Source organism: Apus apus, chromosome 9, assembly GCF_020740795.1.
Source record: "Apus apus isolate bApuApu2 chromosome 9, bApuApu2.pri.cur, whole genome shotgun sequence".
Taxonomy (NCBI): Eukaryota; Metazoa; Chordata; class Aves; order Apodiformes; family Apodidae; genus Apus; species Apus apus.
Genome location: NC_067290.1, coordinates 16,460,243 through 16,486,167, shown reverse-complemented (window position 1 = coordinate 16,486,167; position 25,925 = coordinate 16,460,243). Strand labels below are relative to the sequence as shown.

Here is a 25,925-nt window from a genome sequence, read left to right as displayed (position 1 = left end):
AGTTCATGCTGGCATAAGTCACATGGAGGGAAAGAAAAGAATTTAGAAAGTGTTGGGATAAAACCTCCTTCAACAAAAAGCCTAGAACAAATGAAAAATTACTAGAGTTAAGATTGTAGAAAAAGGAAGAAGTCAGGAAATCATGACACTAAACTTCACATTCCTGTGAATCAGTAGCTGGGGATGTGTATGTAAAACTTCCTAATAAACAGAGAAAAATGTATTGGAAAATTACTTATTTTTCATTTAGCAGGTTCAAAAGTTATTTTCCACTTCACTGAGAAACAAAATGTGCCCATTTATAAAAAATATTTTGACTTGACAACCATGTAATTTTCTTGGAAAAAATTCAATCATGGCTTGAAAAAAAAACCAATTACAATTTTTAAATACAGGTATAGGTGGCAGCTTTAAGAAAATGGTTGTGAAATGATTGCACAATGCAAAAGAAAAACTAGAATGTATTTTTGAAAAATACTTTTTTTTTTCCCCCTTTCAAAAAATAATCTCCTAGTAGGAGAAGTTTAGCCAGCTCATTCATGATCTCTGTCTTTGCTGCTCTATCTCTGCATTTTCCCAGCAATGCATGGTGAAAGTTGTCACCTCTTTTCCTGTATAACCTCAGCCTTCAGCACCTCAAGAATATTTCACTAAAGGGTGCCAGGGGCTAGAGCTGCTCTGAAGTAAGACCTGAAATGTAGATTTGAGTCCTCAGCGACAAAGCACAGCTGCTAATACAGAAGTTGCCCAGAACAGCCAAGGAATGGATCTAGAATCCAGCTGATCCCTTCCATCTAATGCTCTTCTCTTCTTCTGCTAGAAGGGCACTCAGTGATGTGCACTAATTTTTTGTCTGAGGTGACAATGTGTGTAAGAAAGTGACCTGATGATTCAGCAGCTCCAAGTTATCAAGCCTGGACTCAGCCTGAATCCATGCAAATTTTCACTAAATTATGGCCTGAAGTGCTAGGTGTGCAGTGGTAATTAGACTTTTACAGCAGATATGATGATGGATAAGGTATATGGGAGCAATTTTTAGTGACTCCATTTTCTATTAAGAGCTCCTAAGTATAGACAGAAAGATGACTTACTCTGGTGGTCTTGATTTTATTGCCAGTGGCACACATCCATCCAGAATTGTCAGGCAAAGTCTTACATTCCTCTCCTTCTAGGCAGGGCTCCATCTCACACCACCATTTTCCAATCACTATTGAGGCTAAAAGAGAAAAGACAATGTTCGCAATTATATTATAAGGAAAACTAATTCAAGAATACCTTAGGAGTCTAACAATGTGTTTATTAGACAGTGTCCCTTCTAAATCCTTTCCTTGAAATTTAGTTGCAGGGATTTCACATTTCATGCCATGTTTTCCATCCTGTATTTTCTAAGACATTGCATGGCTTGTCATGGCCTTCTTGTACACAAGGTCAAGTCTTCTGTCATGCTGGGGCTGTGGGGAAAGTGGTGATGACAGTGACACTGCTTCAAGGACCATCCACCCTAACAGCCTGTCTCTGAGTGGCCAATCTGATCTTTACAGACCTAGAGAAGAACAAGACAAGTCAAAAGAGATTTTCCCCAGAATACTCTCCAGGTCTCTAGGACCTGTGGCTCAGGGTACTCCAGAATAAAGGGTGCCTGTTTTGCTGTCCATATCCACAGCTGGCTTTTTCTTTCACAAAGCTGTACAAGATTCTTTGAGGCCATGTAACCTTTTAGCTCTCACAGTATTCCCTGGCAAGGAGCATCACAACTCAAAACAAAAGGTAAGGTAATACTGAAGAGCAGTAGAAGTTGAGTTTGTTGAAATATGATTATGAATTTTATTGAAACCTTGTTATCTCTATCAGTAACTTTTAATTTCCAAATATTTAACATGGTAAATAGCGACTGTGTTTGGATCTTGTTGTTTGAATTTAATTGGCACATATGTTTACAGTCTTGACTGTACCTTAATGAAGTTTCTTGCTTGGGAATTGGTATCTCTCTATAACCTTAACTGTATCTTAATGACATTTTTTGTCTGGGGATTTTGATAAACTTTAGCTAACCTTGCAAACTGTGACTAGTTGGTACGTGAGTGGCTCTGTCTGTCGTTTGTTTTCCCTGGCAAGAATTAACTTCATGGTTGCACTCATGAACTGTCAAAGCTGCTCACAGACTGGCTCCAAGAGAGATGCTTAACCCTTTTGTGTCTGCCCACTCAGCTGCTTTAAGCCCATCAAACACCTTTGAAGCAGGAGACTACCTTGTATCACACCATTCAGCTCTGGAAAATGCCCTGTTGTGTATGCGTTGATTTAAGGGCATTTCAGAATTTAGAATTAGAGCTGAATTATTTTTTACCTACTTGTAATCTGTTTATGTTCACAAAGTCCTAAGGAAACACTCAAAGATGTATCTGCAGCTGTTACTAGTGTCCAGCCCCTCAATTCACAGATGTAGCTACATGTCTCTTTTTCTCTGATCTTGAATATATGACCAACCCACGCTGAGAAATAAATGCACCAAACCCACAGATACTCCTGGAGTTAAACAAGTGCATCACTAGTTTGTTTCATCGTACAAGAGGAGGCTCTGCCTGGCACACAGAGCAGGAGACTGGAGAAGAAATGGCCTCAACAAGGCCCAAAAGAGGGACTCCAGCCCTTTCTATAACACTTAGGCTGCCCTCTTGTTTTCAGGCTAGGAGAGGTGGGCACTAGTTAACCATGGCTTCAAAGATAGGTGTCATCAGCATTACCTACACAGAGCTATAATCTTCATGTTATCGTACCAGACCTGCTATTATCCCATCCAAGCAGCTGACTTTCTTGCTACAGTCCTAATTTACTAGGAATGGTTCCCCTTTTGATCTTATTTCTGAAAGGAAAAATTACTTTTCACAGGACTGTCACAATTCAGCATTTTGTTTTCCGTTGTGGTCCATGAAAAATGAAGGTCAGCCCTCAGACTCTTTGTCTGGCAGCCTCACATAATTCCCTCTCCTTAATGCTCTCCTCATGTTCTAACCCAGCTCCTTTTGCTGCAGAGTAACACATCAAACACAGAGGTCCAGGTGTGTGATGCTAGAAACGTATATTTAAAAATGGGAGACTAATTGTACACAAGTGTGAGGGACCAGCCCTCAGGACCTGTATTCCTTCTATAGCTTTAAGTAAACCTCATGTTCAAATACAGACCTTGAGTGTCGTTTCACCTTAATCTGATCAAGGGGTATTGGAGGGTCGAGCATTTCCTCGGGCCATGACATTTTAATCACACTCCCTGGAAGGGCCAGGTCTGAGACAAAGGTTGGGCTCCTGTGTGAGAAGGAGTTTAGAAGGCAAGGGGGTTCGATCTGAATCTCCTTGGGTTGTCCTACTCAGGTCACAACAACAGGTTTGCACCCAAACTAAGCTGAATATTGTATTATTTGGGTAAGAATGAAACAGAAAAAAATAATTTAGATTGATTAACTGATCCTTAAAATATCTCATGGACCCAGAAAGAAAGATGATTTTAATGTAAAGCGGATAGTAAACTCTGGGAAATAAAAATGCTAAATATAGAGTAGGAAATTCAGTAATGAAGGTCAAGTATATATTAATTAAATTTCATTTTCCTTTCCTTTAAAGAGCAATTAAGATGTCCTTTGGAAAGGTGAGATCTTTGTTCCTCAGATAAGCTGGACACATCAGGCTCTGCTGCTTGTTAAGCTAGTTGGTTGATCTGAATGCCATATGGTCAAGGTACTTGGTGGGTCATGTTGGAGTGCACTCAAATATAGCCCATCTTAGTGAAAAATAACCCAGATTGGAAAGTAACACTTTTGGGGCAGCTAATGAAGTCTAAAGGGAAGCTACTGCAATTCAGGAGTCCAAGTTAACATCTCTAAAGGAGACCTTCAGTTGGTTTGTGATTATACCAGCAGACTTGCTAAAAAAGTGTCCCAACAAGGATGGGGTTTTCATCCACTGAGTTGGAAAAGCAACTTTTGTCTGGAAAAAGAGTTGAGTAAGTTGCAGCAAGCAGGCTAAGCTTAGAATAGAATAGTTCAGTGGGAAGGCTACAATGATCATCTAGCTCTGTGTTGTCTTTCCAATTTCTGCTCACAGCTTATACCTCATTTTCATCATGTAATGTATAATTTCTCCATATGTACAACAGAAAAAACCCCTTTACACCTGCACTTGCAAGGCAGTTTGGTGATGCTGTTCACACACCATGATCAGAAGGGTATCATTAATGGTACTAACAGTGGAGAAAAGAAATCTCTTTGCTATGCATGAAAAGGCACATGAAGGCTGAATCTGTGCTCTAATAATAGATTGTGCCGTGGGCAAACTGGAAAAAACATAACCTGCTAAATACTGGCCTTCACAGCAATCATCCAAATGGAGCATTCTCAGAACATGTGAGGAGAATCCTGTGATATGGAATCAAAAGTGATGATCATCATTATTTACTAGTAGCAAAACCGTAGCATTAAATAGCTCTGGAGAAGGATCCCATGGTGCTAAGTACTAAAAACCACAGAACTGAAACTCCTGGCCTAGGGAGTTGACAATGTAAAGTAGAGATACGAGATGAATGCAGCTTGAGAGGCAGCCTGGAGAGGCAATGCTGTTCGTAGCAATGAAAATGATCTAAGTACTTATTGATGCTGTTAAAGACAGCCCAAGTATTCAGTTATTGACCTTGAAAAATAATCAAATGCAAAGTCAGTACTGAACCCTAATGTCAACTGATCAAGGTAATAGTGTGCAGGTGCACACTAAATATAGAGTTTAGTGTCTATCTATCTATATGCAGGTGTGTGTATCTATCTGTCTGTCTGTCTATCTATCTATGATCAAAATGCAGTTACAATCATAAGGTAGCCCTCACAAGGGCCCCCCACTACGCACCCTCACCTGACCTTACCCAGTATAGCTGGGCTGAAGAACCAGCTGCTTTTATAAAGGAGAAACTAAAGTAACTTGCAGATGAAAAGCTCCTGTTTATCTCTACTATATAAGTGGGCAAAAATCCTTTGTAATTCTGAAGCACTACAAAGCTTGCTGTGGTCTAGTCCTCAGCACCACAGCTGGGGCAGGGGCGATCAGAGCCCAAAGAAAATGATTTCCTTTGAGTCTTGTGTTTATAGGTTTTCTCTTCTATTAAGAGCCTTTTAATCTTTAGGACCAGCTGTCCTTCTTGGGCACTGCTGATCCTTTGAGGTCTACTTGATTTCAAAGTTTTACACCTCCAGCTCTGTTCAAAGAGGCAGGAAAAAGCTTTAAAATGACTTACAGTCGGTTGGGTTTGAGAGTTGGTACACCTGCATGGGGAGGGGGGTAAAGCTTCCCCCAGGAATACAATTCAGCTTCTCTGCATTTCATCTGAGTTGCTCTGAGATGTGCTGAAGCAGTCATGTGAGAGAGAGAATTGTTCAAGTTAAGATGCTCTCCCTCAGGGTGGTTTCCCTTCAAGACCTCCCAGTTCATGAGGAACCTGAGCTGCTCTGTGACCCAAACTGCTAATTCTGGATGAGAATTACGGCCTCCTGCTAGTCACCAGGTATCACAGGCCCTCAGTGCTCACATCATGCTGAATTAGATGCCTGTAACATTTTGGAGTGATTTTCATTGTGTTCTTCTCACTGTCTGGGGGATACATGAAGCCTGGAGTTTTTTCATGCAAGGCTGATCTGCCTGAGACAGATACCCTCAGCCATGGGGAAAGAAAAAGGATATGATAGAAAACAGGCTTGACTGCTTCTGCTTTGGGTTTTGTTTTGTTGGGGGTCTTTTTGTTCCCCAGCTCCTGCTTCTGTAAATATGGGATTGCTTATATCCAAGTTCTTTTCAACAAAAAGCCGCTTTGATAAGAATATTAAACTCTTTAAAAAGAATATTTTTTTTTTTTCCTTTGTTTGCAAAGCTATAGCAAATTTTTTGGATCAAAATATTTAACTTTTGATGTATTTAGTCTGCATGAGTTAACAGGCAAAAAAAGCAGTTGGTTGAAATGGCATTTTCTAATCATGTGTGCCAGAGAAATGAAGCACAGAGACCTGGTGATCAGATTGAGCATAGGGAATGAGCAAGAGAATAGCTTATGCTTGCTAGTGTTTACACAACCCAATTGCATTTTAAAATTAATTAATGCCCAAACATAATGCCCAGAGCCTCAGGTGGCTGCAGGGAGTGTCCAGCTTAGACTGAATTCAGTGGGCTTCAGCCTGCAAAGTTCATGAGAACCTTTATAGGTCGCCTAAGGGTAGTGACCGCATTTTGACTTTTTTGTGCATCATCAGGAGCACAAAGGTTTGATGCATGAAAAGAGCTCGTTGGGGACGTTTTCCCCTTGACTTTCAGTAACAAATTATTCTTTTATAGGATGACAGTCAAAAGGCACTAAACACCTTCAAATATTTATGCTGGAACTGAGATCAAATCAACACAGAAGCTCTAACCATTCCATCGTCACCTTCTTGAATCAAGCAAGATTTGGAAAACAAATACACAATCCATCTGATTAAAACTTCCTCATAGAACTCCCCTCTAACTTCTCTACATTTGTATTTAGGAAATGGCTTTAGCAATAGATGACAATAAGTATAAAGACATTATATTTAGCAATGTAAAAATATGACAATACTCACAGAGCAATATTTAACTTTAATTCATGTTTATGGAAGACCCTGAAATATGAAAACAGAGCAAAGTATCATCATGCATTTTTCAACAGTTTAGAGGGAACATGCTATGTATTAAAATGTTCCAAGATTGCTTCTGCATTTGCCATTATAAAGCCACAGCAGCTATCTCTTTTTGCCTGTGATAAAGTGTACACATTTTGTTTATATAGAAATAGAATACAAAGGAATAGAGATATCAGATTGTGCTTCCTCCTGATCAAAGGTATCATGTCACTCTAAGGAATAAGAAGCAGAGATCTCTTTCAAAACCTGTATGACACTCATTGCAGGATGGGAAAGTTTTTACTGCAAGTATAAAGCATTCCAATTTTAATGTAGTTTCCACCAGAGAAGATTGATATAAATAAAATTTAAATAGAGAAACATTTCAGAGACACCAGCAGTGAAAAAGACTTTGTCAGCTTAATGAAAAGATGTCAATTTTCTCCACTTTATTCAATAAATTGTGAGTCATTTTCTAAATGGATTAAATTAAAGGAAAGTTCAAACTCCCTCTGAGAGACACTTGCACTGATGGAGATATTTAGCAATGGGAATAGCACAGAGGTAGGTGAAATCTTTCAGGTTGTTTTGCTTTTTCAAAAAAACACAAACCAAAACCAACCTGATATAAAGTGGAATATGGGAACCTGTAACCCCCTGCTCACCTGTTCCTTGTAAAGCAAAATCTCAGAGAACTGAACGAGACATGTAGTTTCTCTTATTTTTATCATGGGGTGGGGAATGAATTATGGGGGTGGGAACACACTTTCTAGGAGGATGAGAAAACCAGAGTGACAGAACGTCTCATCTGAAGGGTTATGTTTTTCATAAACAGGCTGAGATACCATTTACTCTGGGAGTTGTAAAGCAGTAGTCTGATAAGTTAAAGAATACACATCCAAAACAAAATATTTGAGGTTGAATAATGCCGCCTAGGAGAAACACAGGATGCTTCTCACAGGGAGGCCATCAAGCTATCTGCTTTAATTCAATCTTACTCAATTTGAGAACCATCAATCTAATGCTTACACAGTGTAGTATTTTGCAGACTTTGATAACAGACCTCTTATACCTCTGGAAAAACTGACATTTCTGTAGTTTAAAGCACAAGCACAATGCAATCAAGCTGGCAAGTGATGCCTCATATCTCCTAATTGCTTCAGATACAGCCTTGCTGAACTAAATTAATGGTTTTTAATTGTAGTAAACATTAAAAGGAGATCATCATAATATGTTTTTCCTCTTTAAGACCTTTCTGATCTTTGCATTATTCTCCAGGTTTTGAACAATGTTTTATCAATTCACTGGTGGAAACTTTAGAAAGAATTGGAAGGTTTTATATGTTTTTCTCTCCAGAATCTTTGACTTTTCATTGCAACACACTCAGCAGCCAGAGGAGGATATTTCTGAGCCTCATATAAGTTTGAACAACCCTGTGGGCTGCACTAAAATATACCCATAAAATATGAAAGGGCAGATTAGCCACAAAGAGCCCATGAAAAATTTCCATTTAAATTCTGCATAAACCAGCAAAAAAGGTGCTAATTCAACAGCATGAGAAGACTCACTAGTGAAAAAACACTTCAATTACCATTTTTAACAGCTGACATGTCGTTAGGTAAATTGGAATTAATGACAGAATCCTGTTGGATACTTTCCTCATAACAATGTGACTAATAGAGATTGTGTTTCCTAACGGTCTGAGAATCAAACACCCAAAACGTGTTTCATCCCAGGTCTGCTTCTGCCTTTCTCTGTTACTTCAGGTAGATCATCTTGCCTTAACAATTTTCCATTTACAGTTTTATTTACTAAAGAGGATGAAGTATTTTTGCCTTCTTTCTTTGTATCTTCCCCTCCTGTCTTTACTGACCTGTTGAGCTTCAAACACTGTATTGCAGCAATTTGAGACTCATCTTTTTTCAGCATTTCTACAAGTCAAAGTATGGAGTCGTAGCCAGACACAGGACTTCCTAGCTACTATGAAAATAAATAATAACATTAAAATTATATGAAGGCTGGGAGCCTCCAGGAAGTTTTTAAGCACACGCCTGACTTTCAGCTGAATAGAGACGGTCTGTTCAAGAGTGGATTTCATCCAAAATAGCTTAGATCTTGCAAAGGAATTTCTAGCCCCAGTGTTGTTCAGCCTGGCAGGTTCATGCACTGCAGCTTTGACATTTTTCTATTTCCTTCTCCTCACAGCTTTGGAAACAAATCTTGCTTAGAGCTATGATTGAGGGGCATCCATATCTGAAGTGGGACCATGATTCCTCATGGATGGCACCTTCATGGTGAGTGAACTTCCCCGAGTGCATTAAAAATGACAGAACTCCACTCTTCTGAGTTCTTATAAAGTGTGTACAGCTGGTCAGAGGTAAAAAAACCCTCTGCTTTGCTAGCTAGGTACACAGATAAAAAAGTCCAGATTTTAAAAACAGTAGAATCTGCATAATTATCTTTAGAGTCAGGTAGGTCTCAGTGATCTCTGAAGCACTGAGTCCAGGCGGATGAAAAGCAATCAGGTTTTTTTGGGCCCTATAGTTTAACTTGTGGGATGTTTTCCAAGTCTCAGATTTTAAGGCAATAAAACAAACGGAGCCAGCAGAAGCTGTCAGGCTTGGAGGCCAATGGGTTGCAGCACTTTCCCAGAGGTGCCAGCAGGTCCCAGGTCAGTGAAACTGTGCTCTCAACCCCTGCATGGTTCCCATTTGCTAGAACTGCACTTAAAAGGCATTTTGGCTTTTATAAATATTCCACATTCCCCTGAGCTCAGACATGACCAATGCTGGACATTTTTTCTCTAGCAGTTGTGGATCACAGCTGATGTTATAAACAAACCATCACTACATTATCTATCTGGAAATTTGATTTCTACCATGAAAGACAGAGCAAGCCTCAACAAAATAGGTTTGTGCTGATATCTGTGACAGAGAGAAAGGACACAAAATGATAAAATAAACCGTATATGATAAACTTGCCTCCCCAAAGGAAATAGTGTATTCTGTGACCTTCTGAAGTACCAGGATATGGCCTCACAGATTTTTCTTGGAAATTCCTGATTTCATGCACAGCAACATGCATCTAAGGTGAGTGCTGAGCCTCATGCCTTTATTTATAATTTTATGCTTGTGAGTTTCTTGGTATTTGACACAGCCTCACTGCAAAGACATTGGAGAGCAACCTGCTGACACCAATGAATGTTAATGAGACTAATAAAAACACGGAATGTAGGGAGCTGAGATGAATGCAGGTAACTAAGGATCCCCTCCCAAACTGGATGTGGAAAAAATCAATCTTTGGTAGGTGAGGGAGACTCATTGCTGCTATTTATTACTGAAGTTTGGAACTTGAAACCTTCTATCCCTGCAGACCAAAGTGGAGAGCAGACTGGTAAAATATTTGTGCAGTGTAGCAGTGTTATTTACACCCTATTTGAAGTGCCTCTAGACAGCCTAATAAAAGCTTAATCTTATTGTTATATATTTAATGAAATGCCAATGAACTGCAGCATAATTATATATTTTTTGAAAGACAATAGGAAGCTGCTTATAAATATTCACACCCATGTTTCAGACCAGGGTTGAGGACTGGTGTGCTAACAAAGGAGAAAAAAGCATCTGTGCAATGTTAATTTTTCCTTAATACTAATTCATTAATAAAGCAAATTAATGAGTTGAAAGGCAGAGAAAGATCAGAGCCAGGCTGTGAGATGAAGATGAAGGGGGTACACAGAGGTTTGTGGGTGGCCCTGAAATGTTATTCCTCTAGTGGCTGCAGGGACCCTAAGTTGTTCCTACATATATGAATATGAGCTGCTGTGGTCCTGATGCTGCTGTGGAGATGTTTGCTCACACAGCCTGTACTGCTGAGAAGTGACTGTGCTGAACCAAAAATATAATTGCTATGACTTCCGTAATTGCAGCTTCCACGGTGGTGGAAGTGAGCACCCAAGAGGAACAATTATCACCAGCTTTTGCTTTAGAAACCAATGATCCACTTTTTGGATCTGATCCAACAGTTACTGAAGAATCAGGAGGAAAAAAAAAAAAAAAAAAAAAATCCTCCTTAGTTTTTGCAGGCGTGGGACCAAATCTGGTGTCTGGAAAAGTTGCTGTTTGCTCAGATGTGAATCCCCCAGCCTTGGGTTTAGTGAGGTAGAAAGGAAAAGCTGCATGATAGGCTGTGAAGGGTGAAAGTCTATTAAGAAATTTTGACTGAATGAGGTGCCAGCAACAGAGCTTAGCAGCAAAGCACTCTATGAAAGAACGCTGAAAATGAATAAATTATAGAATTGTAATGCATTTATAAGCCATAACAAAGCATGCATAATATATTGGATAGTTATCAGTTATGAAATTAAGATCTGGTGTGCTGCTTGGGTATAAACTGTGTAGTGTTTGTCTCTTGTTTCCAGTCCACGGAGAAGATTTCTGTAAACAAATAAATAAGGAAAAATCTTCCACTGAATATTTATAAATTAATACCACATAAAATAATTATGTGTTACTGGTTAATCAAATCACCTTTTTTTTAAGCTTTGTATATATTTTTCAGGGGAAATATGTTGGTGGTTTGGTTGTTGGTTGGTTGGTTGGTTTTGGTTTTGTTTTTTTTAAAGGCAAGCTACTACATTGTCATTGTTTTTCCTGTGAAAAATACTAAGTTCTTTGTGCTTTAAAGATCTAATGTTGAATCTCGAAGTTTAGAAAATACATAAATATGTGGCTGGGGTTCCAAGTGTCTCTGTGTGGTAGTGAGAGATGTCAGGTGGGTATCTGCTGCTGAAGAAAGTGAGAGAGGACAGGAGAAGTGGCAAAGGAACTGAAACCACGAAGATCAGTAAAAGGGTGATGTTGCTCCTAAAATCTGGGAATCAAGGAATTTTTGGAAAAAGAGACTGCTAAGAGGTGTGAAGTACATGAAGCCTTCTGCTATTCTTTCCTTAAAAAGGAAGAGAAGAGGATAATACTCAGAGCTGGAAAATTCCTGAATCAAAACACTCTGTAATTTTGTGCTCTTTATAAGAATCAAACGTCTTTAAAGGCTCTGAGCAGTATTGGCAGACTTAGCAATACATTGAGGTGAGGGATCAAACACAGATTTCAGCCACCAGTTAGTGACTCAGGTTTGCAATTTCATAGGAGAACCCTCGTTTGAGGTATCGTCACTTTGGACAGGCTGGCCCTACCATGAGAAGATGGGACTGGGGTGTGAGCAGCTGTTTGTTGGCATTGTCATGGCTGCAGGACGTGGCTCTGGAGGGATCTTCTTGTCCTCCCCAGTCGCACCAGTGCAAGCACCTTCTGGTGCTGTCATTCCTATGTCCAAAACAGCCACCATCACATCTTCATCCTGGCTAGTAACAGTAAAGCTGCCTAACTGGTTCATGGCTGATGACCAAAACACTTCTCAACTAGATGAAGTTCATCTGTGCTTGACCTAATGTCTCGTAATATACACTTGGTATGTTCTCTTTCCCCCAAAATGTTTTGCCTGTTGTGCCCTACAGCCTCATACAATATGCACGAATATCTTGTCCAAGGGGCACAGATGCAGAAGAGCTGCAGCCTTCATTAAGTGCCTGTTGCCATGTGGCTGTTTGATTTTCAGAGTAAGGTGATGTGGATCAAAGCCCTGAGGAGGTTACCCATGGATGAACCAGGGTGCTCTGGGAAAGGACAGGAGCTATTGTCTGTACCCACCAGCTATTTTCAAACCATATCAACTACAGAAATATGTTTATGCCAGACTGGTTTACAGCTGGTGGAATGCTCTTTAAAACCCCATCCACCAACAGACTTGCACTGCAAACTAGGGTCAGGTGCCCAGTGCTCTTTTTGTAGGGACGATTCAATTTGAAATGATAAACTAAGGGAAGTTTTAGTGCCCTAATGATGGCTCTGTGGACTTGCACATGGTGTGACACTTCGTGCTGCTGAAAGACAGAGCTTGAAAATATCTTTAGGAGGAATTTCAGTTAACTTGCAATTATCTCTGCTGTGAGGAGACAGTATGGTCCAAATTCTCTTCCATAAAATGGGGGTTGCTGTGGTATAAATAATACACCTACAGAGCACTTCAATTTCCACAGTCCAGCTCTCAAAATTTAACTCAGAAGGGCACAGTTTAAAATCTGTGTGGAGGAAATTATTTTCAAAGGTTATGTTAAATGAGCCAACTGCCACTCCACAAGGTAATTACTGATTTATTAGAAATGTTGTATTCATTCAGATCTCTTTGTTCTGTGATGTAAGACAACTCTAATTTTGTTTTAAAGATTAAAGGAACATTTGTTTTTTCTAAACAAATCCCTAGCTACTATTACAAATTACATCATGCATAATCTTGACATGATAGATTTGGAGATATTTCAGTGCAACAATGCCAGTGCAATTGGAACAAAACCTGCAAGACTGAATAAAACTTGATGAATTGAGCACACAATACTTTGTATCTCATATCGTAGCTTAATTACTGCTGCAATCTGCATGGAAAGAAGTAACTCAATTATAAAAGCTTACCAGCAAGACTTAAACCCAAAGAAATTCATTTTAAACTGACCTTAACTGCCAAGCTTTTCTTGGAAATTTCAAGTGCTCATTATGCTTTTTTACTCTGAAACATTTGATAGAGCTGAGAAGTCTGTTAATGGGCACTTGAAATTTCATGGCCATGTTGGTGTTGCCACAGCTCATGTATTTTTGCCTCCATTCCATTTCACTCTGTGTTGTATTACCTTAAAAGATGAAAATTTATTACCATCTACAGTGGGGGTTTTTTGTTTTTTTTTTCCAATAACCTTGGAAGAGTCCCTGGATAGCATTTCTCTGTAAGTCTTTGCTACAAATAATGTATATGATGACCTTACTCTGTTGTCCATATAGGGAATAATCCCGAATTTATACAAGGATCATTATTTATTATGTTTGTAATGCACAAGATGTACTCTTGACAAAATGACCAGACAGAAGGAGGTGTGAGTCTTAGCTTCAGATACTCCAAGAGTCTTGTGCTCACTCTGGTCAGATGATTCTTAGTTGTGCAGCCCTAAGCTTTATTCTCATCATGACAAAGACGAGTTTAACATCTCATTTTTCATAAATATCTGTCCTTGTTCTACTTGATCTCATTAATGCTCTTACAAAATGAATATAAATGGAGCCTGAGCATGCCCAGCACAAATTCTTTGAGAAATCTGAGGAGATCTTCAGCTCTGCCAATTGCAAAATGTATGCAAGCAGAAGCCTGCCAAAGATGAAGAGCTAAACAAAGATACTGAGAATCACTATAGTTACTCACAAACTGAACAGGAAGTTTAGATGAAATGTTATAATCTCTGTTTGTCTTTTTAAAGCACTTTAAAGATTGAATAGCTGGGTTTTCTTTCTGAACAGTCACCTCCACAGACACTTTAAAGTTAAAAGCTGATCAAACAGCAGAGAGAACTGGCTGGTGAATCCCCTAAGTTTGGGCTTTATGTTGCACTCTGATTTTCTGCTGCAGCAGTGGTCACCAATGGAGGAGAAGATGGGTGGAGAAGAGAAGCAGGTGAGTGGACAAGTGCTGGGAAAACTGTAAAGGCTGGATATGTGGAATTAATCTGAGCTCTCATCCCTCCTAGACATGAGTCCATCTTTGCAATTGCTCAGTTTTATCACCCATCATAAATCAACTGTTTGAGGCTTTACAGCAGGGGCATCTCCTAGTCTATTCTGCACGACCACCAACTGACTTGACCAAGTTTTCAAGAAACCCACCTGTCCATCTCAAGAGACTCCTTGAACAAAGACGGTTCATTTTAACTATCCATGGCCCAAATTCTGCAGAAGTACTTCTGTCCTGATTGGCACCTGCCATTTGGAACGTGCCATCTCCTTGACAGCCAGACATGACCATATGCACGGAGCCTGAGACTCAAAAGATGGAAATGTCTAGAAAGTGAGTCGTCACCTTGTCAACCAACACTGAAAAGCTAAGAACTCTGAAGCTGAAGCTTCCTCCCATCTGGAAAAGAATTTCAACCATTTATCCAGAGAAGTTTTTGCTGTCCTGCTCCTGCCATTTTTTATTTATTTTTACATGTTCTTTCGGATTAGAAATCCCCATTGCAGTGTTCAGGTTTATCTGCCATATAGTTTTAGGACTCATATCCTTTCCACTACTACTTACAACATCTGACTTCTCATTCAATCAATCAATCTGGGTGTGTGAATCCTACTTTCACTTGCTCAGGGCTTCTTCTCAGTACCTTCATCTCTCCTGCTTTTTAATTCACTCTCCATACCTGTGATCTCAAAGTCAAAGCTTGATCTCCCATAAGACATTAAGCATGGATAATTAAACAGTCACACACTTGATTGTATGTCACATTAGTACAACTCCTCTAAGTCAAAAATGTTGTTATTTCTCTTTAAACATTAGGCTCTGGGTTTTATATTTTGATGTTACCTAGAGATAAAGCTCTTAACCTGGACCTTGTGATAACAGGCAGCAGGAATGTCTTTGTTACAGAAGACAATCTTCAGAGTTTTGTAATTTGACTTCCAATGAAGGTATAATATGATAATTTATTATGAGTGCCTTTTGCACGGGCTTCCTCAAATATTTATAAACTCATTTAAATAATTAATACAGGAGTTTTAATAAACTGTTTATATTCACAAAAAGAATGTAATTTGCAGGAAGGACTGTTCAGGTGCTAGGAAACACGGATAGACCTTATGAATTAAAAATAATGGCTTGCATCTGAACTTCATATGACCTTTTTACAAGTCATCTAAGGTTATTTTCCTGAGGTGAAAAAGTGTTTCTCTTGTGGTTAAGCTATGCACTGCAGAGACTATTTTAGGAAGAAAAAAAGAATTACTTCTTATTAGCTTGGGGTTTGTCAAGATGAAGGTTTAACCAAAGAAAGAATACATTATATTAATTATGTCAACTTAAGTCTTAGTTGGTTTTGTTTGTTTTTGTTTTTTTTTTTGGGGGGGGGAGTTGTGGGGTTTTTTCCCTTTTTTTTTTTTTTTTTGACCAATTGTGGCTGCTTCTATTTTCAGGAAAGACAAAACAGTTTTCCATTCATTGGGATGAGTTTCCGTTTCTCACTACAGCAGGTCATTATTTAATCAAACATAAGCCACCTAAACCAGCCTGTGACCATCCTAATATGGTTAATAACAATAAAATCCTATTAAAAAAGCAATTACTTCACAGGAATCCAGCCAGCTGGGGCTTTCCCAGGCTGCCAGGGCAGCAGTGATTTCCTCCCTCTGCTTGTGAAGCCAAGTTGAGCACATGGCTCTTGCAGGACACCTGCAAGGATGTCAAATTAATGCTCCTGTGGCTCAATAAGTGTGTGGGAAAGGCTGCCTTTTGCCCCAGCATCTCTTAATCTCTTCAAGGTTAACTTTAATCTGTTCATGAACCACCTAAGCTCAGGCAGGAACATGTAGCTCTTCCCGAACAAGAAGTGAACAACTGGCTGCAGGACCACGAGCTCCTGCACAGGGGCTGGGTCTCCCTGTGCCAGCTTGCTGAGACACCAGCTACTGTCCCTGCTCCAGGCACTGTCAAGTCAAAGTCATACCACAAAGCCAAACTTTCCACACAGAAATAGCAGGTGGAGAGATTTTTCTCATCTATATAAGCACACATCACCCCATTTAGAAAGGCCATCAGAGACACTTCAAATACCAAACCAATCCACGCTTATATTGTAACAACTTCTGCTATCTTAAAACTGAGGGGCACTGTGTTCTGCAAACACCTCCTCAGTGTAAACCAGCAGCAGTCTCCAGCTCCAACCTCAGAGAGAGCTGCAGCAACTAAAGCAAGGCGGGTAGCAAGGAGGGAGAGGAAACTATGCAACTTTCACTGAGCACACTGTAATTACTGATTCACAGCAGCAGATCACAGAATTTCACACTTATCCCATGAAATTCAGTCACAGCAGTATTCATTTTACTATTCATTTTAACAGAATAATTACCTTTAGAGAGAAGAAAGAAACTACCATTAGAGGGCCAGATCCTCAGGTGGGGAAGATACGTTGATTTATGCTAGTGTGATGAATTTTGCAATCTTCCTTTTGCCTTGCTTTGCAAAGGAACTCAGTACCTGACTAATTGCTAGACTTGCAGGGATGATCTGTGCTCAATGAAGCAAAATAAGAAGGAATGGGGAAGCAAAGAAATGCAAACAAGTAATGGTAAAATTTACACATCTGCATTTGAATGTTGCTGTGTGTGCCTGGCAGACACACATACACACGTGTCTGAACAGCCAGTTCCAGTTCATTTCCAACACTGCCTGGCAGAAGAAACAGTTCCCATAGTGACACACATCACTGAATTTCTAACGTTACGTGTCCAGATTAAACTCTGCAAAATGGCAGAATTTGGGATTCCAATAACATCCTTTTTGAGTATTAGCAGAGAGAGGGGTCTAGAATCTGAGCTGTAAAATGACCTACAAAATAAGGAGCAGACAGCTATGTTATTATCTCAAGAGCCCAGAGAGATATGCAAACCACTTAAGATTTTTGCTCTTGGTCACCAGAAACTTTTGATAGAGACATTTAATAACCTACAGCTGCCACAGTTCATGTATTTTTGAGAATAAGCTTAGATCTTACCCTCTTCCATCTGCTGCCTTCACATCCGTTCAGCTTTTTTTTCCTGTTTTCTCTGACATTTACCTTTCCTGGCCCTTTTTCCTTTATATTCCTGTCCAGGCTCAGAGGAGCAGCTCCAGCAGATCTGCCTTTTGCCCAAGTTGGTGGGGCAGGGAAAGTGTGGAGGGTGGTTAGAGCTGAGCAGCTTCTGTATCTGTCTCATCTGTAACCAGCTTCAGCTGCTATAATTTAGATTCCTCAAGGAGCTGCATTATATTAAAATTAATTGCATTGAGAATTACTACTGAGATTAATTGAATTTATGGCTCCATGCAGGAGTACATACCCTCTTGTTGTGATTAAGATAATTCATTGCTTGAAACAGAAGTTAAAATACATGTCAGTTTTGTCAGTCAGCAGTGCTGTCATTGAAGTTTTTACCTCCTCCCCAAAAAAGGATTTCAAGATAATTGTTTCCTTTCTCTCTGCCAAGGTTTCATATTAAACTATTTTATTTCAGGCTTCTGTTTAAATTGAAACTACTACAGCATTATATGCAAAGAGAAATCAATCTCAGAGGGGGAAAAAAGAAGAACCAAATATAGATTAAAAAGCTGCCTCTCCACAGAATTTGAAATATGAGAAGCCTGGCTCTGCATGTGAGAGTAATGACAGCTACGTGTATGATGAAGAGCTCAGCTCCCATCAGGGGAAAGTTTTACCCTAAGTAGCTGCTGTTTCCAGTGTGGAAACCCTGGCATCACCCAGCAGGGCACATGGCTCCCTTGTTCTCTCAGACTGCACAATGAAGTGAACAACAAAGAGAAAGAATATGTATGCTTATAATCAAGCCACATCACTTTATGACAAAAAGTTAATTTCTCTCTCTGGATATCTGTTTCCCCCTTATTTTTATCCATCAGCTTTGTTCTCTTCTTATTAAGAAATGTAGATATGGCACTGGTGACAGAGGCTTGTCTCACGTTGAGGCTTATGAATGGAGCTATTCTTGTGCTTTGAATTGTAGGTCTTTTTTTGAAGAATGAACAAAATGAATATTCAGTCACTGCACATTCAGGGGCTCAATTCGTGGCCAGGGAGCATTCAGGACTTCAATTCTGCATTGGGAGCTCATGGGGAGACCTTCCAGCTCTGCCTCACAGGGAGCACTGGTCCTGACCAGGGAATGTCTTCTGCAAAGAAGTGTCTTTAGTACTTCAAGATTTTAGTAATGTAAATTAATTATTCAAACAGTGTCAGCATTTGTTAATTAAAAATCAGGTAGAAATTGTCCAACTAGGACAGCTTTTGACCCCCAAAGGCTTTTGTAGTAATGGGGAGGGCTCATGTTGCAGCACAGTTGGTGCATCATCACACCACAGCAGCTCCCCGTGTCTGTTTAGCACCTTCACTGCAAAGATCTCAAAGCAGTTTCCAAGCCTTGCCTTGACACAGTAAAGCCCTGCCAAGATGGAAGTGACAGTATATTCCTTGGATCACTGTGGATTGTAGAAGCTGCTCTGAAGGATATGGGCAGAAAGGGTAAAAATATCCACTATTCTTCAGTGGAAGTACTGGGTTATATTTGCGTCCTCTTTGCTGGAGAGAGAAGTTAGTGGCAAGTTCCTTTCCACTTTCTGTGGACAGTGGAATAAAAAAGCACTCATGAATTCTTTGGGAACGACTATAACATTTTATATAGTTATGAAAATAAGTTTTTCTCATACTAAAAAAATCCTCACCCAAGTGAGACCTCTCAATGCACACATGGACATTTATTATTGCATTACGGGAAGTAAATTCTTCAAAAGTTGATGAGTTATGTAAACTTACTTTTTAAAAAGTAATTTGTATTTGCTGTTACTTTCAAATGTTACAAGTCTGAGAAAACAAATCATTCAGTTGTTAGTGCTTTTTCTTTTAAATTGTGATTTTTAATGTAGAAAAACACTGATCACAAGTCACTTAGGTGCCTAAATGTGGAATTTAGATGACTTATTGAAAGCCCTCAGCCTTTGAAAATGAGATACTAAGCACTAGTTTGTGCTGAAAAGAAGCAGGGAGGAGCAGGCTGGCTCTGCAGCTTCGTTTGTGCAGCCCAGGGCAGTGTGTGTTCTGGGTCTTTCTCCAGCAGCCTGCAACACCCCCCCCAAATCATCACTGAGTATGACTGCAAACAGCTCCTCTTGATATATAACTGAGGAAACTCTACAGGATGGAAGAAAAAAAAAATCTAGACAATCAGATAGCTGTGAAATGGATTGCATGTGGGTGCATATATATTTCTGTGCCTTCTTTTCTCTTTTTCAGAGCACTGCAAGAGATGGGCAATAGGGACACACCTCTGCAACTTCATCTCCCCGTGCAGAGATGCCTGGTTGTATCTCAGTGAAGTAAAATCCCAGCAGCACTTGAGTGAGACCTTGGTAAACTCTAGGAAAGTGTAGGGGAGGCAGATCAGCTCCACAAAGACAATATAAGTATCTATTTAATATCCCTGAGGGACTGTGTGTGCCTGATCTCTCAGCACAGCACGCTGCATTACGTTTTTGTTCTGCAAGGGTGGAGTAACAAATGGGACTACAAGAAATGGCCACAGATGCATAGATTCTGTCATTTTTAAGAAAACTAAATGTGTAAGAAGTCAGCCATACTGTATGCAAAAGAGGGGCTAAATGTACTGGAATAAGATTGAAGACTTGACATTTAAATTGCAAGGCTGGAGTTCTAATGCATTTTTACATGCAGGCTGTTTTGGCTCTGAGGGCAGAGGAAGGATGGAATGAGGAAGTAAGAAAGTATTCACCTTCTGATGATGGCTGGCCAAGGCAAAGACAGAAATGGGTATTTATAGGGATTTTGAGCATATCTTTATAAAATGTACTTGCTTATCATTCAGGACAAAGATCTGGAAATCTTCTGATTCTGCTGAAACTGTTGGAAGATGTGCAGACAGAAGTGGTGGGGTTTCCCTCTTGGATTTCCAGTGATGCAGAATGAAGAACTCATCCTTGCAGGATGGGGTACAGTTTTCCTGCTGCCATCTTACATCTGCCAGTATCAATGTTTTGAGAAACTCCACCAAGGTGTCACTGAAACACTCTTTAGACTGAATGACAAGAAATAACTGAAAACAATTTCCATCTAGAGTCCACACATTCAATTTGGAAAGTTATGTCAAGAATATATTATCTGTCATGGTTTTTGGGGGAGTGGGGTGTTTCTTTCATTTCTTTAGATTTTTTGTGTTTTTTTGGGGGGTGGGGGTTGGTTTTGGTTTTGTCATGTGGTGGGTTTTTTTGGGTCATGACTAGGGTTGCTGTCTGTTATAATTTCTTACAGACTAGCACACACCAAATGAGCCTGCTTTCCAATATGTCTTGCTCAACCATTTCTCAGGAAAGTGAGTTGTAAGCAGTAGATAACTTTCTAGGGATAAAAATGGTGCAAATATTTTCTGGAATCAGGTATCACAGGGAAAACCTCACAGCTCCAATCCTGATCTTTTCACAAACACAGCAGAACAGCAATTGCAATCTCCAGCCTAACAACGATGTGAATCACATATTACAATAGATGGACTTCTGCCAAGGCTCTAAGCTATAAAACATAAAGTACTCTAAGAAAAACAAAAAATCTCTGCCCTGATTCAACTAGAAGGTGATGACTGCAAATATGCTTTACAATGTGCATGACAAATAAGAGTAGAATTGGACATTAAATCCAGCAGCATTTCATACTGCAGGACCTCTTCCTAACCAGAAATGCAATCTGTTATCTCACTAATTTTGATCCTGTCTCTATCTTCTTTGATTTAGTGGTGACTAGAGCTGATTTAGAATTAGTTTGCTCCATTTAATCCTAATTCATGTGTGTCTCAGACTTCCTACCTTGTTTGCTTTTCCTGGTGTGCATATCTACAATGCAATCATCTATAGCTCACCGGGTTATCATGATGACAGCAAGCCAGAGGAGGAGCTTCAACTAAGCCAAACCACACTCATCATCAACCTTAACATAGATATTGTCTTATTATCCACATCTCATTCCAAAATAGCTGGGGATTGTTGCAAATATCCATCTCATGTAGAAGTTTGGACTGGACCTTGGTGGCTTCATGACACAGGCAGCTACTTCCCTTTCCAGAGGCTCAGAAGCAGCCAGGAGAGTTTCAAGACAGGATCAGGCACAGCATCAAAGTGTCATCTCAGCTGCTTCTCTTTGTTTCTCTTCCAGGGAACCGTGTCAGATGCTTAATGCATCTCCTCCAGAGGCTTCTTATGAGACAACTCAAGGGTGAAACTTCACCCCAGTTACTTGCTTAACAAGGTGTATATTTGCACCTCCCTTCCTCAGCAGGGCTGACTCATTCCTGTGGAGTTTCACATGGCAGTGGGCAGTAGCCAAAGACTATTTTGTGAGGTAGCTTTTGTTTGTGCTAGTTGATTGTGAAAGAGGAAACACAGATATGTGTTAGTCTAGAAACAATACTCAAGGGATATCATAGACAGATTAATCTGGCACCTTGGAGACAGCATAATTCATTTGGATGAAAAGGGGATTCTCCTCAGTGACACAGAGAAAAATATCCTTTTATTATTTTCTTGGCAGAAGCATGAAACACAAGGAGAAGCTCTTCCCCGTGGGAAATGGGGAACGCTGTTGTAATTGCTGACACCACCCTGGCCAGAGATACTCCATCAGCCCCATGTCCATTGCCTTTCTTGGCCATAACTTTCCGTAGGCACCTGGACTTTGGGATTCAGCTCCCTAAGTATACTGTGGTCACAGCGCCAACTGTCTGTCTGCTCTTAATATGAGGACCAGTGGTTGCTGTGGGCATCAGTGGAATGACCAGAACAGGAGAAATTCACCCACTCCTGAGTGCAGGGACTTAGAATCCTGCACCACTCACGCTAGCCTGGAACATAAACCAACAAGCCTTCCCTCTGTAAAGGTTAAGTCCAGGTCAGTGATGGTCACAGGACATCACTGCACATGGTACAGCTTCAGCATTGTCACTCTCTGCCCTCCAGCATTCCCTTGGAAAATGTATTATTGTAAGCACAATTAATTCCTTGTAACTGTCAAGAGGATTTTTTTTTCCCTTCTCCCCTGTAATTAATTCCCTGTTAACCAAAATAACGTGACAAGGAATAATTGTCAAAGAAGTAAATTCTTTTGATGATTTGGCAGTTTTTGAATTTGCATAGACAGCAAGCAATGCTTTTTTCAAATATCCTGGACTTGAAAAAAAATCAAATGTGCTTTCAGCAAAATATCTGTTATCTGCATTTCCTAACAGAGAGAATTGTGGACACACGTAGGTCGAGATTTCAGAGAAAGGCTCTCTGGATATGCTGACTATTTTGAAGTGAGTAACTTGCCACTTCCTGAAGATATTTGGTTTTCAGGGGGAGTACAGGCCAGATCACTTAGAAAATGAGACTTCTGCAAAAGTCTGTCCATTTGGTGCATCATTATGCACCACTTAATAAAATCTCAAGTAGACTCTTCTCTACTCTAACCACTATTTCAGCTGTAAAGATGTGCAAAAGGGGCTATACTCATTTCTCATCAAGAACCTGAATCAACACTCCTGGAAAACTCCCATTAGCTTGAATGTGAATTGCCTTATGCCAATGGAAAGCTATAAATATGGAATAGCACCACTGGCACAGAGCTGACACTGTTGTAAAATATGAGGTATGATTACCTTGGCCAGTTTCATTCTGTGTGCTGCTTCAGAAAAACAGCTTCCAAGGCCCACCAAAGTTTGCAATAATCCCCTAATTTGCATCAGATGTCTATCCTCCACTCAATGGCTTTTTAATATCCCCATGATTCCTACAGGGCAGCGATACTGGGCACACAGCTTTGGCAGGAAGCCAGCTGAAACATGGTGTTTCCTTTGCAGCATTTTATTAGCAAAAGCCTGGGTAATGGAAAGAGTGTTCAAAGAGGTGTAAAAATAATAATAGAACCGAGATATCGATTTATAAGGAACTGGTTTTAGGTTACAGCAGGATAAGCAATACTGAAATTCAACAGCAAATTAAAAAAAGTATCTAAAATATTACTATAAAGGGAAATGTGAGACACAGGGATAACAAGCTGAACAGTTGGCTAGAGAACAGAACAAGGTGTATCATCAGCACAGGGTGTCCCAGAAGAGAGTACAACACATCAGCTTGACACTAGACCTTGGTGAAGGCCATTGATTGTGTTAGTGTTTTGCAGGCAGGGGAAATAAGAGAGATGAGCAACAAGCTAATAGAAGCACCAAGAAGGAAAGTTGAGAGCAAGGCCATGGTCTTCATTCCCACTGGTTGTAACACTGCACTGCCTTCGAAAAGGAAATGATATTAAAAGATACTGGCCTGAGAATATCTCCCTGCAGGCACCCTGTGTGGGCATGGCTAGAGACAGGAATACAGGCTGGAACGATCCTGGAGGGAAACAGCATTGCTGCAACACCAGTGTAACTGCAAAGACCAAAGGGGCAGCTAAGCCAGAACAGATTGTGTCCCTAAATCACATTTCTTCTTAGAAAGGATGAAAATTAATCAAGACAGAACTAAAGTGAGTCTTTGATAAAATGCTTAAATGACCACACTTGAACTGCAAATTATTTGCATCAACTAGAGGATGAAACAGTAGTTTTCCATTATGCTGCAGGAAATCACAGCTTGCTAAATAACTCCTTTAACTTTCCTCTGGCACCTATTGATTATATTCAATAGAAATTAAGAGTAGAAGGCAATTAAGTTCAAAATTTAATGGTGTTCTGCTCCTGTTAATTTACTGCCTGACCTGATCAATACATTACACTGGATAACAATCTATTCCAGCAAGGCCTGGTTTCTCCAGTGTCCTTTCCACTCAAATTATAACAATGACAAAAACCTGATTTTTACCTAAAAAATAAAAAAAATAATATAACATATAAAATAATTAAAAATATGATTATTCACTGCAGTGGTGAAAATAACAACTTAAAACTAAGTTGACTTTTCAACACAAAGCTTGGACTTTGTAAAAATATTTCATAAGCTACAACCTCAGCCTCCCAGGACCCTCTGGAAGTTGAAATCTCAAGCAAGTTTTAAGCATCTCTCATATACAGCAGCACAAAAAGCCCAACCTTAATCTAGAGGGCAAAATTGAAGTGTGAACCTAAAGATCAATGGCAGTGAAAGAAACAATATTGTGCTGCAGCTGTTTTTTGTAAACAGTAGTTAAGGTCTCCAGGTGAATAGATGCAGGGCAGACTTCCCATATAATGGATTCTATCAAAACCTGGAAGAAGTTCCGAGTTGATTTGTATAAGAACATCTGTGGGTTTGGACCTCTCTCTAAAACCTTGTAAGCACTTATAAAATAACAAAGCCATTTTCCTAACGGATAAAGGGATGATGTGGCATTTGTCACCTCCTTTTATTCTCAAAGGTGGCAGATGAGGAGGTGCACAGAGATAGGGGGAGGGACAGCTAAGCCTCCATCTCCTATCAGCCTTCCTTGCAGTGGCTGCTGGCGGCCTTGAGGACCCCAGGGATACTCCTTCAGTCCCATCCAGAAGACAATCTTTGAGGAGGACAATTAAGGTGCAAATAGTGCCCAGCAGTCTAACAAGTGTCAAGCAAAGGAGCATTTCTCCAGGGAGGTATCTCCTTCCAGGAGCAGAATCATCAAGTCATCTTCTCTCCCCATGTGTGTCTGTGTGCACACATGCCTCCCTTTGTTACTGACTGAATTTTGTCACTTTTTGGCCAAAATTCTACATGTCAGCATAAAGTCAAAACAAAATATGATGAGGATTTCCAAAAATATCCTCTTCACTGATCCACTGTATCCCTACTAGCAGTGACTGTGTAGCCAGCACACCATTAATCACTGGGAAACATTTTCATTTATTTTGACACCACAGAGAAATTGGAAGGAAGAGCATTTTTGGATTGGAATGGAAAGCAGGCTGTAAGAGTATTTTTACTTGAGGGTTTTCCCAGCCTGAGTGTAGAACAGGACTCTGTGGGTCTGCCCCCTCTCTCCCTGTTAACGTGCTCTTCTCTCACTCTTCCCACATACAGCAGCCATGGTCTGAGCAGTGTATGTCTTCAGCCTGTTTAGCTACTGCACGCTCTTTCAAGTCTATAAGAAAGAAAAAATTCCAAATGTTTGGGGTTATTTACTGTATCCATTATTACCTAACACAACAATTCTGCTCCCACTCTGCAGTGTAATTTCTATTCACTTCTGCCTTGCCCACAGCCCAATTTTTCTTTCTTTCTTCACATGAAGCCTGTGCTCTTGCCCTCCCTGGGTGCCTGCCTTGTTTTGCAGCAGAAACCAGCAGACTGTGCTTCCTTGTTAGAGTGCAAGTATAGACCCCTTGGTCTATGCAAAACTCTTGGCAAGAACCTCTCAACATCTACAATGTTGTTTTCTTAGCAAAAAAACAAACTACTGCAAGAATTCCAGGCACCTGTCAGCTTTCGCTGAAAAATGTAGTAGGAAGCAGCAGCATCTATATTCTTTGACATATTGTAGTGAGCCATTTGCCACAAGTGAGCAAATACAAGGGTAAACATAACCAAAACCTGTTGTACAAGCAGGACACTACACTAATGTAGCTGATTTGTATTCTA

The 25,925-nt window shown here is 40.0% G+C and overlaps 1 protein-coding gene across 5 annotated transcripts in view; it reads right to left on the bottom strand.

The window, feature by feature from the left end:
- The window catches only part of TAFA1 (TAFA chemokine like family member 1), a 320,866-nt gene that overhangs the window by 4,529 nt on the left and 290,412 nt on the right, over positions 1-25,925 (bottom strand). For all 5 annotated transcript variants that reach the window (XM_051627588.1, XM_051627587.1, XM_051627589.1 and 2 more), the window contains one exon: positions 1,092-1,216. In XM_051627588.1, coding sequence (XP_051483548.1) covers positions 1,092-1,216 — 125 coding nt within the window. The remainder of the gene's footprint in view (positions 1-1,091; positions 1,217-25,925) is intronic.